This window comes from Phacochoerus africanus, chromosome 11 (genome assembly GCF_016906955.1).
Source record: "Phacochoerus africanus isolate WHEZ1 chromosome 11, ROS_Pafr_v1, whole genome shotgun sequence".
NCBI classification, from domain to species: Eukaryota; Metazoa; Chordata; class Mammalia; order Artiodactyla; family Suidae; genus Phacochoerus; species Phacochoerus africanus.
This window is the reverse complement of record NC_062554.1, coordinates 128,383,992-128,401,969: the sequence shown is the minus strand read 5'-3', so window position 1 is coordinate 128,401,969 and position 17,978 is coordinate 128,383,992. Positions and strand designations below refer to the sequence as shown.

The window sequence follows — 17,978 nt, the reverse complement described above, 5'->3', positions numbered from 1 at the left end:
TTATACTCCCCCGGATGCGCAACGTGGCTAACACGAAATAGGTAGCAAAGCTCGAAATGAAAAAATAGTGCAAATGGCAACGAGCATTTTCGTCACCTAACCTCCTTTGGGAAAGCAATTCCTCCTGCCTTCGAGATGGCTCTGTTTCTGGCAGACAGCCATTCTCCTCTCTCATCTCATCATACAGGACATCAGCCACACAGAATACTATTTGAGATTAAATCCCAATATATCAACAGCATCTTAAAATATCTGGCAGAAACAACTCTGTCCTCAGCCATCATCAGAGAGAGAACAAATTCCCATTCACCCGCAGGCTGGCCAGGAAGAGGATTTGCCCTACTCAGCAAGTTATATTATCCACGGGGAATTCAGACTGAATCTCAAATCTGCCTTGAAGGGAGTCCCTATTTCCTGGCCCACTAGGAAACTTTAAATAGCCATTAACATGACATTTCCAAATAAGAAAAGAACTCAGAGAACCGGAGGAACCAAATAAATGGTGTTATAAAAGGAAATGGAACCATTACCATCATTAGAGCTTTTTAAGAGACATTTTAAACACGGGTGGAACACTGGCTGGTTTACAATAGCACTCGAGGCAGATGGCAAGAAACTAAGGGGGAAAGCATAGGTATTTCCAAGGAAGGTATGGTGCTGAAAGCACTTCTAAGTCATTGGAACCACTTCTTGAAACCTAATTTAAAAAAAAAAAATTCCAAACATCATTTTGACCTTTAGGGGGATGGGAGGTTTCACCTCATTTGGCTTTGCCGTCCTTATGCCAGAGGCCCAAAATAGGTAACAGGAAGAAGGGGGGGGGAGTATGCACCCACCCCCACCGCACCAAAGGCAAACAATGGAATAACGTGACTCCCTGGTCCTTCACCGTCACATTGAAAATGCACTCACGCTCTCAAGTTTCCAGTGTGGGCATTTCTTGCCAGCTAGTGGCATGACATCTTGTCCACCAAGTTCTTCCCAAACAGGAACAACCTCTAACATCGGAGTATGCCCCATACAAGCCCATACAGAGATTGGCGGTTTTGTCTGTTTGTTTTTGCTTTTTAGATTCTCACCCAAGGCATATGGAAGTTCCCAGGCTAGGGGTTGAATTGGAGATGTAGCCGCTGGCCTATGCCACAGCCACAGCCACAGCCACGCCAGATCTGAACCACATTTGCAACCTACACCACAGCTCATGGCAACGCCGGTTCCTTAACCCACTGAGCAAGGCCAGGGATCAAACCCATATCCTCATGATACTAGTCGGGTTCATAACCTGCTGAGCTACAATGGGAACTCCCAGGATGAAACCTTTTTTTAAATGCTTCTGGAAAGAGCTGCTAGGCAGTGTGAGCAGACTAAACTATAGCTTCACAGTCCAGTACTTTAGAGAAGTTGGAAGATGTACAGAAAACAGTGATTCCCAAGAGCAGAGCTACCCACAGAGGCAGCACTTGCTGGATGGAGGGGGCTTGGAACAAACAGGTCCCGCAGACCTGGAGTTGCCACCCAATGAACACTGTGGGCTAAGACAGTCCGTGGCCAGGAGAGCCACTGTGCTGGCCACGGCAGGGGTTCCACTGCTTTGCATCTAAACAGTGCCCACCTCTAGGAGGTGACAGGCCGCCTCCACAGCAGGCTACAAACGTGGCCCTGAAAAGTTGGAAGACGCTCCTGGGCCCTGTGCAGACCGACCGTTCAACAGGGATGATGCAAAGACAAACACATTCTGGCAAAAGAAAAATGCTTCAGAATTGAAATTTCTTTTTAATTTTTAAAATTTCTTTTTGTGCATGCCCACAGTATACAGACGTTCCTGGGCCAGGGATCGAACCTGTGCCACAGCAGTGACCTGAGCCTCTGGAGGGACCATACCTAAGCTTAACCTGTGGCGTGACCAGAGAACTCCCAGAATTGAACATTTTAAAAACCAGGCATGCAGTCAGCAACTTCAACCCTGAAACCAATTAAATGCCCTCTTCAAAAATTACTTTTTCTCTGACAAGTTTTTGTTTCAGTCTTGAAAAAAACGAAAGCGGGACTTCCTCCCTGGAGGAAGTCTTGGAAAATCCCCAGACCTAAACTGAAAGCAGTGATCTTGGCCAGCAGCTTTCTGGCTTCCCCTGGCTATTATTAAGGACCCTTCTGTTTGAGTAAGAATTTCTCCACCTCTCACAAACCATCTTTTTTCTTTCTGTGTCCAGAAAAAATGCGAAAACCATGTGTTTATAATGAGCCTGTTGCTATGCACATCCTTAAAACACATGACAAAAATCTTTCCTTTGAGTCAGGAGGAGGACAGAACAGGGGAAGACGGAGTGCTGGCCAGAGTCCCTCTGCCGAGCAGAAAAGCTGGCCAAAAGGCATAGAAGCAGCAAAGCAAAGTGGAAAAAATTATGGTGGTCCTGGTCCCTTGAGTCATTTCAACCCATGGGGGAAAGCTAACATTTTCAAAGCCCCAAGGTCGTGTATCTCACAGTTTAGACCTGGACGAACAAATTCCCTTCCTAATCTCTTTAATGCCTATGGTTTCGTGATTCATCCTCCATCTGTCCACTAGCGCGTCCTTTTTCACCAGCTTTTCCATACTTCTGCAAGAATGTCAGGAGCTGGGTGGGGTTTGCTCCTTTCAGGTGGACGTCTGTGTGTGTTCTCCTTTGCATATTTTGGTCTTCTCATTCAGTCACCCCCTAAATGCTGGTGCCAAACTGTCCATTTGGTCCCCAACTCAACCACAGTATCTTGGCAGATTTCCCTCCCTTATGAAACTATTTGTTCTTCAAAAGTCCCATCCGGGAGATGAGATGAGATGCAGCACATCAAAATTCATGTCAGAAAGACAGGGCTTCTCATGAGTTCCTGCTGTGGCTAGCGGTAATGAACCCAACTAGTGTCTGTGAGCATGCAGGTCCAATCCCTGGCCTCGCTCAGTGGATCAAGGATCCGGTGTTGCCGTGAGCTGTGGTGATTCAAGCAGATGGGGCTTGGATCTGGCATTGCTTGTGGCTGTAGCATAGGCTGGCAGCTCTAGCTCCAATGCAGCTCCTACCCTGGGAATTCCCATCATATGCCCCGGGCGTGGCCCTAAAAAGCAAAAAGCATAAAACAAAAAACCCCAGAGCTTCTCAACTGTCTACCTTAAAAAATCTGGACTTGATCATCTTAATAAAGTCAAACACCTTCTTCAACCGTTTGCAATCAACATCATTCTCCAATTTCTGATGCTTTGTTCCAAATACGCTATGGACCTGCAAGTTTTCAAGTGTGGGACAGTCTGAAGACAAGAAATGAAATACACATTGTTTAAACATATTTTTCTTTCACTACCATGTGTCTTTACATGGGTTCACACACACCAAAAACAAAAAACAAACCAAAAAAAAAAACCCCCTCAGAATATTCATTCTAACTTCTCTGTCCTTATTCAGAGAAGAAATGGCTGGATCCAACTAATGCTGTGGACCCTGTTTTACTGTCAAAGAGAAGTAGCCAAAACCACTGCTGCAAACATGCGTTGGGTGAAATCAAGTTTGGTTGGCTCCAGACAAAGGCTTATTTTTTAAGCACAGATGGCTGAGTGGTTGCCCCTCCAAAGGGCTGCCCACAATGAAAGACAGATTCCTATTTCCAATCTATGCAAATACCTTACTCTGCAGGGCATCACAAAGACCAACTGTTTTGTGTCCGACTTCGGATCCCAGGTGCTCGCAGAGACGCCAAAGCCCATGTCCACCTGAGATGCCTCGTAACTCTGATAACTGGCGAGCAAGTCACGAACCCGTCTCCTAATGAATATGCTGCTGGGGCCTCCTGTGAAACATTTCTCTGGAATTCTGCCCCCCCACCCCGGCCACTGCTTCTCCTTGGCTCCCCTACCTGGAACACCGTGTCAGGATTCGGATGGGACCCTCAGATGCTTCTAAAACCTCCCAAGAAGATTCAGGTTCCCAGGGGCTCCTAATGACTATCAGTGGCATGCTTCACCTTGAACTCAGCTCCTCTGTTTGTCTCAAACCCAGAAATCCTGGGCACTTAAAAATGTTCTTCTGGCCAAACCAGGCCTCCTTTATATTCTAATCTACATGCCCCAAACCCAGAGGAGGTCTCAGGGACTCACACCTGAGGCACTGCTGGTGACCTTCCACCTGCCCAGGTATATGCATTCCTCTTTTCTTTCTCTACCAATTTCCCTTTATTTACAATCCTTTTCTCTCTTATTTCTTCATCTTTCCAGCGTTAAGTCTTTGACTTGCTCTGATACCCCTTGGCACATTCCAATTTTAGGGCCCCTTGAGACAACAAAAATTCCTGCAATTTGAAAGGAAGGGCAGGGACCAAGGAAAAAAATTCCTCAGGCAAACCCAACTCCGAGCTTTAGACATCTTTTGCCATAAAGAGAAGATTATACCTGAAATCTCCAGAATTTAGTTCCAATGTCCGAGCCTAAAAAATGTCCTTCAAAGTTTTCAACTGTTTCTGTTAGTTTTTCTGATCAAACAACAGGAACAGGGTTCGCTTCAAAATCCTGTGTTGAAAACACTTCTTCCCTCCTTGTCAAACTTATATCAACCAACCTAATTGAGAGAAAAGAAATTCTAGAGGAAAAGGACAGAAGTCCTTCTTTTTTTTTTTTTTTTTTTTTTTGTCTTTTTGTCATTTCTTGGGCTACTCCCATGGCATATGGAGGTTCCCAGGCTAGGGGTCCAGTCGGAGCTGTAGCCACCAGCCTACACCAGAGCCACAGCAACACAGGATCCGAGCCGCATCTGCAACCTACACCACAGCTCATGGCAATGCTGGATCCTTAACCCACTGAGCAAGGGCAGGGATCGAACCCGCAAATCTCATGGTTCCTAGTCAGATTCGATAACCACTGAGCCACAACAGCAACTCCCAGAAGTCCTTCTTAATCTCTAGCCTCAATCACCACTACTGCCAAAAGTTCCTACTCTAGACCTCAGTTTTTGAGATTTAAACAGTTTTTGATTCAGTTTATGGATGCAAATACTGACAGTCAATGAGGCAGCATTAAATTTACTTCTCTGGAAAATCTAAGACTGTAAAGATTCTGAGAGGTTAACTGACTTTGTGGTTCCCAAGTCTGGATGAACATCAGAACTACCTGAGGAATATTGCTTATTTTAAACAATACATCCTCCTGACCCCCAGTCTGAGACGTTCCGATTCAGCCTCCCGGTGTGGCCCTAGAATCCACATTCCTAACAGATGCTTCAGGTAATTATGATACAGCAGGCCCTGGTCTGTCTGAGAACCACTGGTGATTCCAACACCCTACGCGATATGGCGGTCTCCTCTTCAGGACACCACACCGACTCTGCAAGGCTGTGCAGACCGAGGCTCTTGCCCTTTCATAAGCCTGCTTGTTCCAATTTCACATGGTTTTAATGAGTAGAAACTATGTTCTTATGTTGAGCCCAAGCACCAAAGTCTTTCAACCCCTGGAGCTTCATGATTACCAACCCTCATTCTGTGCTCCGGAGCGGACACAGGAGTCCCTCCCCGGGACAGTCCAAAGGCAGCTACGGCACCCTTGCAAGTCTGCATTTTCCTAAGCTTAAACAACCTTTTCTCTGCACCCTCGTAAAGCACAACCTCGGAGTCCCTCACCGTCTCAACTGTTCTCACTCCACAACAGGCCTTACAGAACAGACCTGCCTAGAGGAACCACAGCTCATTTCTTTCTCTTACAGGCTGAACTTTCTCCAGTGTGCATTAACATTTCGTCCCTGTTTCCTTTCATCCTTGTCACTCACGCTCCTGCACATAATGGTCCGAGGGCCATGAATCACCAGGTATTTATGAACCTCTGCTGGGTTCCTAACACTGTGTAAAGTACCAACAAAGGGTTCAAAAGCGGGAAGAAATCATCTTGATTTGCTTTGAGTTGATTTCAGGAGATAATTTCTTGTATAGAAAGGGCGTAAATGAATGAAATTCACTTGAAAACAGTGCAAAATGCTATACAATCAAGTGCTTCAAAGGAATGACACCTGCAAGACTAACACAGGTTTCCTGGGTCAGACCGTGCGCTGCCCGTGGCCTCTGCTTAGAGAAACACCAATAGTTTGGGTGAAAAAAGGGAAATGGAAACTCTCACCTTGAACTGTATATAAAGACTTCACTGCCTCCTTATTTCAGAAATTTAAAATCTAAGAATGACACAGGCAATCATCAAGTAGAAGACTGTTCCTCCCACCCAGGCGTCGTGGGCATTGCTCCCCAGGCACGCTGGAGGCCATGACCCAAGTAAAAAGTTTAAAAGAGAGGGTTATTTAGAAATAATCATTTGATGAGACACCCACCCCCCCACCTGCATATTTTAACCAACACCACCAAAAACACAACTGGCTCATTCACAGAATCACAGACTATCAGAATGTTCAGGACTTACACAAATCCCTCACTTTACAGATGAGGGAGAAATGTCATTTCGAAGCTAGCAGGTGGCTTCTCCCAGGGGAGGCAGCCCATGAGCAGGAGGGCGGGGCTGGTCCCCAGGTCTCTCTGCTGCTGGCTTCCCGTCCCCTGGTATTGAACCCACGGCACCCGAACTCTTACTCTCCCAGCAGGTTCCTCAACTACATTCCCCTCTTCAGTGACCTTCTCAATCCTCAAACCCCAAATCTGCTGATGCATGTCACTTGGGGACATTTTGAGGGAAGGAATAGACCAAACAATATTAGGTGGTTCCTTTTCCATTAAATTCTAGCATATTTATTTTACCCGTAGTCTTCAACTAATACTTCTATGTTTGCTAGACACAAAATTCCACCTGCCTTAGGGATCACTGCTACCTCACTTGCAGTATAGGGAACCATTGGGTTTAGTCCCATGAATTCAAACAAAAAATCCAAACGCTGCAAAGCAACTGGGAAACAATCTGCAACAACCCCACCCTCTCCCCCACTACACACACACACACACACACACACACACAGGCACCCCTAAATCAACCAGCTCGTCTACTTCATCTGAAACCTCAGAGTTAATCCACACCCTTATAGAGAACATGGATTAAAAAAAAAAAAATGCACCTACCTCGTGGCCTCTTGCTGAAGCCATGACACATTTGGCACATAGAACATGACTCCAAAGAAAAGCAGAGGCTCATTAGCAAATTTGTCCAGATGCTTCTTCAGAGGCTTCTCCAGCTCCACCCATCGTGCTTGCTGGCTCTTGCTGAGAAACCAAAGGCCAAAGTAGTGCGTCTAGATAAAAGGGTAAAATAGCATCAGTGCACGCTAACCAGGGGCATCTCAAGACCACACGGCAGGTAAGATGCCGGCCCCTTACCTCATCTTTGGATCCCCAGCCCACACACAAGGATCCAACTTTTCCTTTTTAACGATGAGTCAGATGAAAGGAAACCAGAGGCCCACAAAACTTTTCCTTTTTAACGATGAGTCAGATGAAAGGAAACCAGAGGCCCACAAAACTTAGATTTTCACCCTGAGTCTCCAGATGCAGGGCTCTTCCCCACTGCTGCTGTCTGTTCGTGTGGGTGCTGATGCGCCTCTGCTAGGTAGGGGGACGGTGCAGAGTGGGGATGGCGCAGACTTAAGTTCCCAAGGCTGACTATGCTGTGCTTTCTGGATGCATCGCGGTGGCACGCGGAGCACGCCAGCAGAGGCAAACGCAGCTCTCGCACCTGCTGCAGGGTAACTTACCGCTCAGCTCCTAACATGATACCTTCTGCCAACTTTAAGCTTCCACCGTGTAGAAAATTTTCACACAGCAACAGATTTCGACACAAAGCTGACCCACCCTTTCTGAGCTTTAATGAAATACCTCATTACACAAGAACGATGGCAAATCGCTCCCCCACAATAAGTGTGGAGAGCGGAAGATGCCCCCTTCACAGCTGCCACAGGAGCCCCCCCAGTGGCTGTTCTTGGCAGGTTCTGGGGGGATTTGATAGATGAAAGTGAGATTTTCACCCTTAGATTTGAAGCTACAACGAATTTAGTTTTAAACAACGTGCTCAATGATTAAAACAGGTATTTTTATACATCCAATCCTGTCTTTATATTAACTCACGCCAGGATTTCAGGATTAGCACAACAGTCACTAAAAAAATAGATCACCGCTTTTGAAGCATTCTTTTATATTTCAATTATAGCCTAGAATGGTTTACAGCACACCTGGAAATCTGCCTTCAAAGGAATGATTTCATGACAATGTTTCATTTCCAAAGGCATTTTTGTGCAGACGGTCCCACTCCAGCTGGCTGCCCCCTCAACCACACTATAGATCCATCTCTGCCACCAGCCCCCCCAAATCTGCAAGAAAGCCCCTAGAAAGCCAGACACGTCCTTGCCTACGTAAAGCTGCAGACCCAAATACTCTAAAGGATATTTTTAAACAGGTGTACTTTCAGATGGGACCATACCCTCCAGGACATTCCAAAGGGCAAGTCCACACCAGAAACCCTTGTATTTCTGGAGCAGCAAAACACCTACCAACAGAGCCAAGGTTATATTTCCATCAACTCAGACCAACTTGCTTGAGAGAATTCTGACCCTATTGTTCACTTCCCAGCTCCAGTGAGCCCACGCGTTGTTCCAATGGAGCTGATGACATGGAAGAAAGGAAATGGGGCTGAAGAGAGTGAAACCAGGCTTGGAAGCCAGCTCACCTCCAAGCTTTTACAGCTCGCTATCGCACTACCTTTGTTTGAGTGACCGAGCCTTCCAGCGTCTCAGAGCTTTCCCAGCTGTAAAATGGGTTGATGGTTACAACCACCACCCCCAGGCTGTCAGGGGTGTAAGAGCGAATGCCGGTCCACCATGCATGTGCCCATGTGAAGTAACTACCTCATCAACAGCGCTTTCTGCTACTCCTCCCCTCGCCCTCCTCCTCCTCAGCAAACAAAAACAGGCAAGCCTCAGGAATCCCTGGCATTAGCACTACCAGCAACCCTTTCAACCACAGATTCAGAACACAGACGTTATCTGGGAATAAACAAGAGAGAGCAGGCAATAGCAGAAGCTGAAAGGTCTATAAATGACATGAAAACCTAAAAGGTAAAAGAAAAAAACAATCACGACGCAGTGCCTCCCTGAAGATCTTGAGTCTCATTACAGGTGTTTATGGGATGCTGGAAGATCACTCTGATTCTCTCCTAGGGGATCGATGATGTAGGCTTAGGCTAGCCTTCCAACGAGGCAATCTGGGTACTTAATAAACCCTCAGGAAATGGTCCAGGGCGGCTCTGCATCCTACTGAAATCCTTTGCGGAGCACAGTGTCACCTAAGGACTTTCCACCGCATTCAGGATGGCTGGGAGTGAGTTTGCATACAATAAATGAGGTAATACATGTCAACAGTGACAGGGTCTGTGATAGTTCTTTTAGTTGGCAAAGAGCCCTTTCATAAGCATGGCTGGAGAGATGGAGGGCAAACGTTGCAATTGCTAAACAGGCAGAAAATGCCGGAGTATCTTTCACTGAGCGTAGTCTTGACATTGGAGGTATGATTTCTTTTTTAATTAAAGGTATATTTGATTTACAAGGTTGTGCGAGTTTCTGCTATACAGCAAAGTGACTGAATCATATATATATGTATGTATATGTATATATATATATATATATATATATATATATATATATATATACACACACACACACACACATTCTTTCTTTTAATATTATTTTTCAGCATGGTCTATCCCAGGAGACTGGATGTGATTCCCTGTGCTATACTGTAGGACCTTATTATCTATCCATTCTACATGTAATAGTTTGCATCTATTAACCCCAAACTCCCAGTCCATCTCATTCCCTCCCCCTCCCTCTCTTGGCAACCACAAGCCTGTTGTAGATAGCTTCATCTATGCCAGATTTTAGATTCCCCTCTTATGCGATATCATAGGGTATTTGTTCTTCTCTTTCTGACTAACTTCACTTACTATGATAATCTCTAGTTGATTTGATGTTGCTGCAAATGGCATTATTTCATTATCTTCTATGGCTGGAGAGTTGGAAGCATGACGGCATGACCCATACTTCATTCAGATTATAGCATTCACTCAAATTGGTAACATTCAAACTATACAGAGTCCACGATGATGGCATGAACATTCTAAAATTGATTTTGAGAAAAAATTAAAACTTTTTTTTACCACTTCTATGCTTTGAAGGCCAGTATTTTAAATTCCCTTTTCTTGGAGTTCTCTTTGTGGCTCCCTGGGTTAAGAACCCAACTAGTATCCATGAGGATGCAAGTTCGATCCCTGGCTTCACTCAGTGGGTTAAGGACCTGGCACTGCTAAGAGCTGCAGCATAGGTCGCAGACGTAGCTGGGATCTGGCGTGGCTGTGGCTGTGGCGTAGGCTGGCAGCTGCAGCTCTGATTTGATTCCCAACCTGGGAACTTCCATATGCAGCAGGTGCAGCCATTAAAAATAAATAAATAAATTTCCTTTCCTCATTCCCACCCAATCATTAAACCAGACCTGATCTCCTCCCCACCCCACCCTCAAAAAGCACCCTGAGAAAGAATACTGCACAGAGTACACATACACCCACATGCACACATATAAAAGGAGGATGATGAGGGTACAAGAGAAATCAAGGCTTGGTTATAGTCTTGAACCGTAATTAACAGTATAGAACTTCAAAGAGGAGTTCCCGTCATGGCGCAGCAGAAAAGAATCTGATAGGAACCATGAGGTTGTGGGTTCAATCCCTGGCCTTGCTCAGTGGGTTAAGGATCTGGTGCTGCCCTGAGCTGTGGTGTAGGTTGCAGACGCGGCTCGGATCCTGCGTCGCTGTGGCTGCGATGTAGGCCAGGAACTGTAGCTCCGATTTGACCCCTTGCCTGGGAAGCTCCATGCGCCAGTTTAATTAGAAAATTAAACTCCAAATAACAAGGTAAGCCACTTCTAATGCCAAAACCCAATTCATGGCCTAAGACTTTTTTGTTGCTGCACTGCAGCTTTTTACAGAGGACAGAGTATTTCTGGGTGACTTGCCATGTGTTTATCCAATGAAACAATTATTTAATCATTCATGAAATGAGATTCCAGTGCAGGGGAGGCAGGGAACCCGGAGCACACCATTTCTACCTACTATGGCCAGAATGACCTCTGCTTAGAAGTGCTGGATTCAGGTATCTAGGAGGAAAAAGTCCATCTGTGAGCGTCCCTTTCGCAAAGTCTGGTGAAGCTCCGCCCCAAGTAACCTTCCCCATTCCCCACCCCACCCACTTCCTTCTTCCTCTAGCCATATCCCCACTCTGGAGTACATCGTAGAGGAGAAAGACCCAGTCTCAAAATTCTTACCCTGCTCTACTCAACTTCACAAGGCAGCACAGTTATGCAGCCATGTCTACACAGTCCTCACAGAAAACGGACTCAGAACCCAACCTCTCACTTGAAGTAAAATGTGCACCAATGAATGTCCTGGAATTCAGCCAAGGGGCCATCAATCCCATCAGGCCCAGAGGAGACCACACCAGGCCTGTTGCTATGAATTCTGCAGTGAGTTCGTTGCAATGATAAGAAGATAAAAAAACTGGTTCCCAGCGTAAGGATTCAATTGCTTTGAGAAAGAAAGAAACAAACAAACAACGTAAGAAGAGCCACACTAACCTATCATTTTCACGTGAGAAGTTTCCTGTTTTATTTGGTTTGAAGTTTTGCATTTTAACAGAGAAACATAAATGTATGCAAGCACTCAATAATCTGTTTCTTCAATGGCAGATTGGTGTGCAAATACTTTAGTGTCAAAGTAAGATCCTTCTTTCAGTATCATGAAAAAGATAATAGTGACTAAAGGGCTTGAGAAACAGCTTGGGATGTTTTGACTCATTTGTTCATTTGTTTGTAAATACAGTCTTATCCCCCATAGTGGCTATTACTAGGGAAAGATTTTTTCTTTAAGAGTTTTGTTTTTCTAGTTTTATGACCAATGACACAGCTTTACTGCAAACTATTGGTAAGGGTTACAGACACAGTCTTGGCAATTACTAGGGATTAAATCCACAAACTTATCTCAAGCATTCTGAAGAGTTAATTATCCAGAAGCAAAAGTTTAAAATATCTCACATTAAGTTGTAATAGGTTCCCTGCGGTAGTCAGTATATTTTGGTTGTAAATTAAGAATCAGAGGTGGAGGTGCCTCCATATAAAACATACAGGAATTACAAACAAGCATGAACCCTTTCACTGAGGCATGGAAAACTCTTCAAAAGATGACTAGACACAGACTGAAACAGCACTTCATGCCATCACATTCCAACGCTTTTGGAAAATAAACCCTGTACATCAGTTGGATAACTGCAGAAAACAACTTGTGTGCAACCAACCTCTGCTCTGGGTAGGTTTTTGGGATTTCCATAACCGACACATCTATAATTATCAACAGCACCATCTTCATTTTCCTAGGCAATCTCTTCATCAAAGTACAGGAAAAGAAACTGCAGACTGACACTGACCCCAAAAGCAAATCTCAGAGCCAAGAAAAACCACTCTCCTGAGGCTGCAAACATCATTTGGAATATACAAAGGAAAAAAAAAAAAAAACCAAGACTGGGGGATTATTTCACCTACAATCTCTATATCTAGAAACTAGGCCCTGGTGCCAGTTTACCTGACAGAATTGACATGAAGCTAAAAAGATTTCACATCGTAATCTTTACAAAGACAAAAGGCAATACAAAATTCAGAAATCGCCCCAACAGACTACTCTTCAATGGGTTCTTAATCATGGTTGATTATTTTAGTCCGCTGCAAATACAAATATACAGAGATATACTTAAGCAGGCTATAAAATACAGCAAATTCCACTATTATCTGACAATGCCAGGGAATGAGATGTTCCATTTAGACGAGTACTCCCATTATCACAGATAAATTCCCAATTCCCCAAAGATTAACATAAAAGCAAGCCACAGAAACATTCTTAATGTGAGTTAGCTTTTCTTTGATGATGGGAAATGCATGTTAAGTTCCTTTATCTTTATAAACCCCAGCCATTACGAAAATAGAAAAACATGAGACACTTCTACCATAGTTGATAGCTGTGGATAAATCAGCTTTCAGCAAAGATGAAAATATAAATTTGCAAAAGAGTAGGGGAATAAATTAGAGAATAATCACCTACCCTGTGAAATAGTTATGGATTTTTTTAAAAAGCCAAGGCTCTTTAGTCTAGCTTTAAGAAAGGACCAAGAGTTATCAAATTCGTCCTTCCTGAAAGTGTTGGATTTCCTAATAAAACAACAGTTCTCTATCATGAATTGAGTTTAGCCTTGAAGAATATTCTCAGATGCCATTGTTATTTAATCAATCCTCTATTTACTGTATTTCAATCAAAAATAGAGCCAAGATTATCCCTAAAGCAAGTAATTTTAGCATGTTCAAATTCTTTGCATTTCTTATTACTATTAACATGGCCTCCTTGTTTTTCTTAAAACAGCAGTGTTTGGTAGAAATATAATGTGAGCTATATATTTGGCATTTTCTAGATCCTACTATATAGCACAGGGAACTATACCCAATCTCTTGGGATAGAACATGATGAGTGCTCACTTTGGCAGCACATATACTAAAACTGGAATGATACAGAGAAGATTAGCATGGCCCCTGTGCAAGGATGACATGCAAATGTGTAAAGCATTCCGTATTTTTAAAGAAATCAAAGACAACACAAACAGATGCAAAGAAATACCATGCTCTTGGACTGAAAGAATCAATATTGTCAAATGACTATACTACCCAAGGCAATTTACAGATTCAATAAGACCCCACCAAATTACCAAAGACATTCTTCACAGAACTAGAACAGACTATTTTAAAATTTGTATGGAAATACAAGAGACCCCGAATAACCAAAGCAGTACTGAAAAAGAAAAATGAAAATGGAGAAATCGAGCTTCCTGACTTTAGACAACACTACAATGCTACAGTCATCAAAACAATATGGTACTGGCACAAAAACAGAAATATAGACCAATGGAACAGGATAGAAAGCCCAGATATAAATCCAAGTACCTATGGGCACACACTAATCTATGACAAAGGAAGACAGAACATACAGTGGAAGAAAGATAGCCTCTTCAATAAATGGTGCTGGGAAAACTGGAAAGCTACATGTAAAAGAATGGAATAGAACACTATTTAACACCATACACAAAACTAAACTCAAAATGGATTTAAGACCTAAATATAATGCCCGACACCATAAAACTCTTAGAGGAAAACAAAGGCAGAATACTCTTTGACATAAATCACAGCCACATCTTGTTTGATCCACCTCCTAGAATAATGACAATAAAAACACAAATAAACCAATGGGACCTAATCAAACTAAAAAGCTTTTTGCACAGCAAAGGAAACCATTAAAAAAATGAAAAGACAACCCACAGAATGGGAGAAAATCTTTGCCACAAAGCAATAGACAAGGGCCTAATCTCCAAAATATACAAACAACTCATGCAACTCAACAACAAAAAAATAAACAACCCAACCGAAAAATGGGCAGGAGACCTAAATAGACGTTTCTCCAAGGACAGCCAACAGGCACGTGAAAAAATGCTCAATATCGCTAATTGTTAGAGAAATGCAAATCAAAACTACAATGAGGTACCACTCACACCGGTCAGAATGGCCATCATTAACAAGCCAACAAATAACAAATGCTGGAGAGGGTGTAGAGAAAAAGGTACCCTCCCTCCAGTGTTGGTGGGAATGTAGATTGGTACAACCACCACTATGGAAAAGAGTATGGAGGTACCTCATGAAACTAAATATACAGCTACCATATGATCCAGCAATTCCACTGATGGGCATATATCTGGACAAAACTTTCAATGAAAAAGATACATGCACCCCTATGTTCATAGCAGCACTATTCGCAATAGCCAAGATATGGAAACAACCTAAATGTCCATCGACAGATGAATGGATCAGGAAGATGTGGAATATTACTTAGCCATAAAAAAGACAAACGAATGCCATTTGCAGCAACATGGACAGATCTAGAGACTCTCATACTAAGTGAAGTAAGCCAGAAAGAAAAAGACAAATGCCATATGATAGTCCTTATTTGTGGAAACTACATGAAGTATGAAATATGAAACAGATGAGCCTATCTAAAAATAACAAACAAAAACCAAAAACAGATCATGGCCAAGAAGAGCAAACTTGGGGTTCCCAGGAGGGAAAGGGGAGGGAGTGGGATGGATGGGAACTTGGGGGGTTTTTTTGGATGCAAACTATTATATTTGGAGTAGATGGGCAATGGGATCCCACTGTACAGCCCAGGGAAAGGTATGAAATTGGGTCACTCTGTTGTACAACAGAACTTGACAAAACATTGTAAATCAACTATACTTTAAAAATAAAAAATTTAAAAAGAACGTGATGAAAGATTATATGAGAAAAAGAATGTGTATATATATGTATGTATGACTGGGTCACTTTGCTGTATAGAAAAGATTGGCACAGCAATGTAAATCAACTATAATTTTAAAAAAATGGAGTTCCCGTCATGGCGCAGTGGTTAACAAATCTGACTAGGAACCATGAGGTGGCGGGTTCGGTCCCTGCCCTTGCTCAGTGGGTGAACGATCCGGCGTTGCCGTGAGCTGTGGGGTAGGTTGCAGACGCGGCTCGGATCCCGCGTTGCTGTGGCTCTGGTGTAGGCCGGTGGCTACAGCTCCGGTTCAACCCCTGGCCTGGGAACCTCCATATGCCGCGGGAGCGGCCCAAGAAATAGCAACAACAACAATAACAACAACAACAAAAAAGACAAAAAAAAAATACAAGTGTTTTAATTAAGTTCCTTCAAAAACAAACAAAAAATTTTTCTAGCAGCTACATTTTTTGTCTTTTTTTTTTTTTTTTGGTCTTTTTAGGCCATACCCATGGCATGCGGAAGTTCCCAGGCTAGGGGTCAAATTGGATTGGAGCTACAGCTGCCACTCTATGCCATAACCACAGCAACACCAGGTATGAGCCACATCTGCAACCTACACCACAGCTCACAGCAACACTGCATCTTTAACCCACTGAGTGAGGCCGGGGATCAAACCTGTGACCTCATGGATACTAGTCAGATTGTTTCCTCTGAGCCATGACAGGAACTCCTCTAGAAGCTACATTTAAAAATACAATGAAGTAACTTTTGCACAGCAAAGGAAACCAAAAGAAAACAAAAAGACAACTTTCAGAATGGGAGAAAATAGTTTCAAAGGATGCAACCGACAAGGGCTTAATCTCCAGAATACACAAGCAACTTATACAATTCAACAGCAAAAAAGCCAATCACCCAATGGAAAAATGGGCAAAAGACCTGAATAGACTCTTCTCCAAGGAAGATATGCAGATGGCCAACAAACACGTGAAAAAATGCTCAACATCGCTGATTATAAGAGAAATGCAAATCAAAACTACCATGAGATACCACCTCGCACCAGTCAGAATGGCCATCATTCATAAGTCCACAAATAACAAGTGCTGGAGGGGCTGGGAAGGGAACCCTCCTGCACTGTTGGTGGGAATGGAAACTGGTACAGCCACTATGGAGAACAGTTTGGAGATACCTTAGAAATCTATACATAGAACTTCCATATGACCCCACAATCCCACTCTTGGGCATCTATCCAGACAAAACTCTACTTAAAAGAGACACGTGCACCCGCATGTTCATTGCAGCACTATTCACAATAGCCAGGACATGGAAACAACCCAAATGTCCATCAACAGATGATTGGATTCAGAAGATGTGGTATATATACACAATGGAATACTACTCAGCCATCAAAAAGAACGACATAATGCCATTTGCAGCAACATGGATGGAACTAGAGACTCTCATACTGAGTGAACTGAGTCAGAAAGACAAAGACAAATACCATATGATATCACTTATAACTGGAATCTAAGACACAGCACAAATGAACCTTTCCACAGAAAAGAAAATCATGGACTTGGAGAATAGATTTGTGGCTGCCTGGGGGAGAGAGAGGGAGTGGGAGGGATCGGGAGCTTGGGGTTATTGGATACAACTTGGAATGGATTTACAAGGAGATCCTGCTGAGTAGCATTGAGAACTATATCTAGATACCTATATTGCAACAGAACAAAGGGTGGGGGAAAAAAATGTGTACATGTAACAGTAACTTGATCCCCATGCTGTGCTGCGGAAAAAAAATTAAAATAATAAAACAAAAAAATTTTAAAGTACAATGAAGTAAAATTAACTTTAATAAATTTTATTTAAAGTGGTATATTCAAAATAGTACACTTTCAACATACAACATAAAAATGATTAATGAGGTATGTTAACTATTTTTCGTACTACATCTTCAAAATCTGATGTGTAATTTATACTCACCATACATCTCAGTTCAAGCTAGCCACACACTTCAAGTGCTAAATAGCCACAGGTTGGCAATGGCTCTCATGCTGGACAGCACAATCTGAAATTTAGTAACTCTTCAAGGAATTGAAAGATTTGGGCTCAAGATAAAAATCACAGTTTCTAATGATTAAAGCCATCTAATAACAGAACAAGCAGACTTATGCAAGGTGAGAGCCCAGACTCTGGAAGGGCTAGAGCAGGAGAGTCTAAATCGCCCAAGTGGTGTCTTGCAGGGGAGGCCGCCATATTGAGTGCCTTTTTGTGCCCGGCAACTTTGCAAAAACTAACCCATTTCATCCTCCCAACAATTCATGGAGGTTGCTACTATTACCATCTCCATTTCCAGATGAAAAAGCTAAGGCACAGGGTGGTTAAGTAACTGGCAAAGCCAATCAGTGGCAGAGCCAGAACTCCCACGCAGGCAGTTTGCTCCAAACTCACCTTCTAAGCCACCACACACTACTGTTTCTCCATTTTGGATTTATTCTTAAGATATAAGAATTAGTCATAAGGCAACATTATCTTGGTTATTTCTCTCTTAATCCAGGACAGTGGTTTTTCAAACCATGCTGGGGGTGGGGGAAGG

At 43.2% G+C, this 17,978-nt stretch overlaps 1 protein-coding gene and 1 non-coding gene across 3 annotated transcripts in view; one reads left to right on the top strand and one right to left on the bottom strand.

Moving 5' to 3' along the window:
• Positions 1-17,978, bottom strand: part of PTPN14 (protein tyrosine phosphatase non-receptor type 14) — a 193,379-nt gene that overhangs the window by 99,372 nt on the left and 76,029 nt on the right. For both annotated transcript variants that reach the window (XM_047751746.1, XM_047751747.1), the window contains exon 3: positions 7,066-7,235. In XM_047751746.1, coding sequence (XP_047607702.1) covers positions 7,066-7,235 — 170 coding nt within the window. The remainder of the gene's footprint in view (positions 1-7,065; positions 7,236-17,978) is intronic.
• On the top strand, positions 13,550-13,656 carry LOC125112309 (U6 spliceosomal RNA). The gene has a single exon (XR_007131103.1). It is a non-coding gene; the product is annotated as a U6 spliceosomal RNA (small nuclear RNA).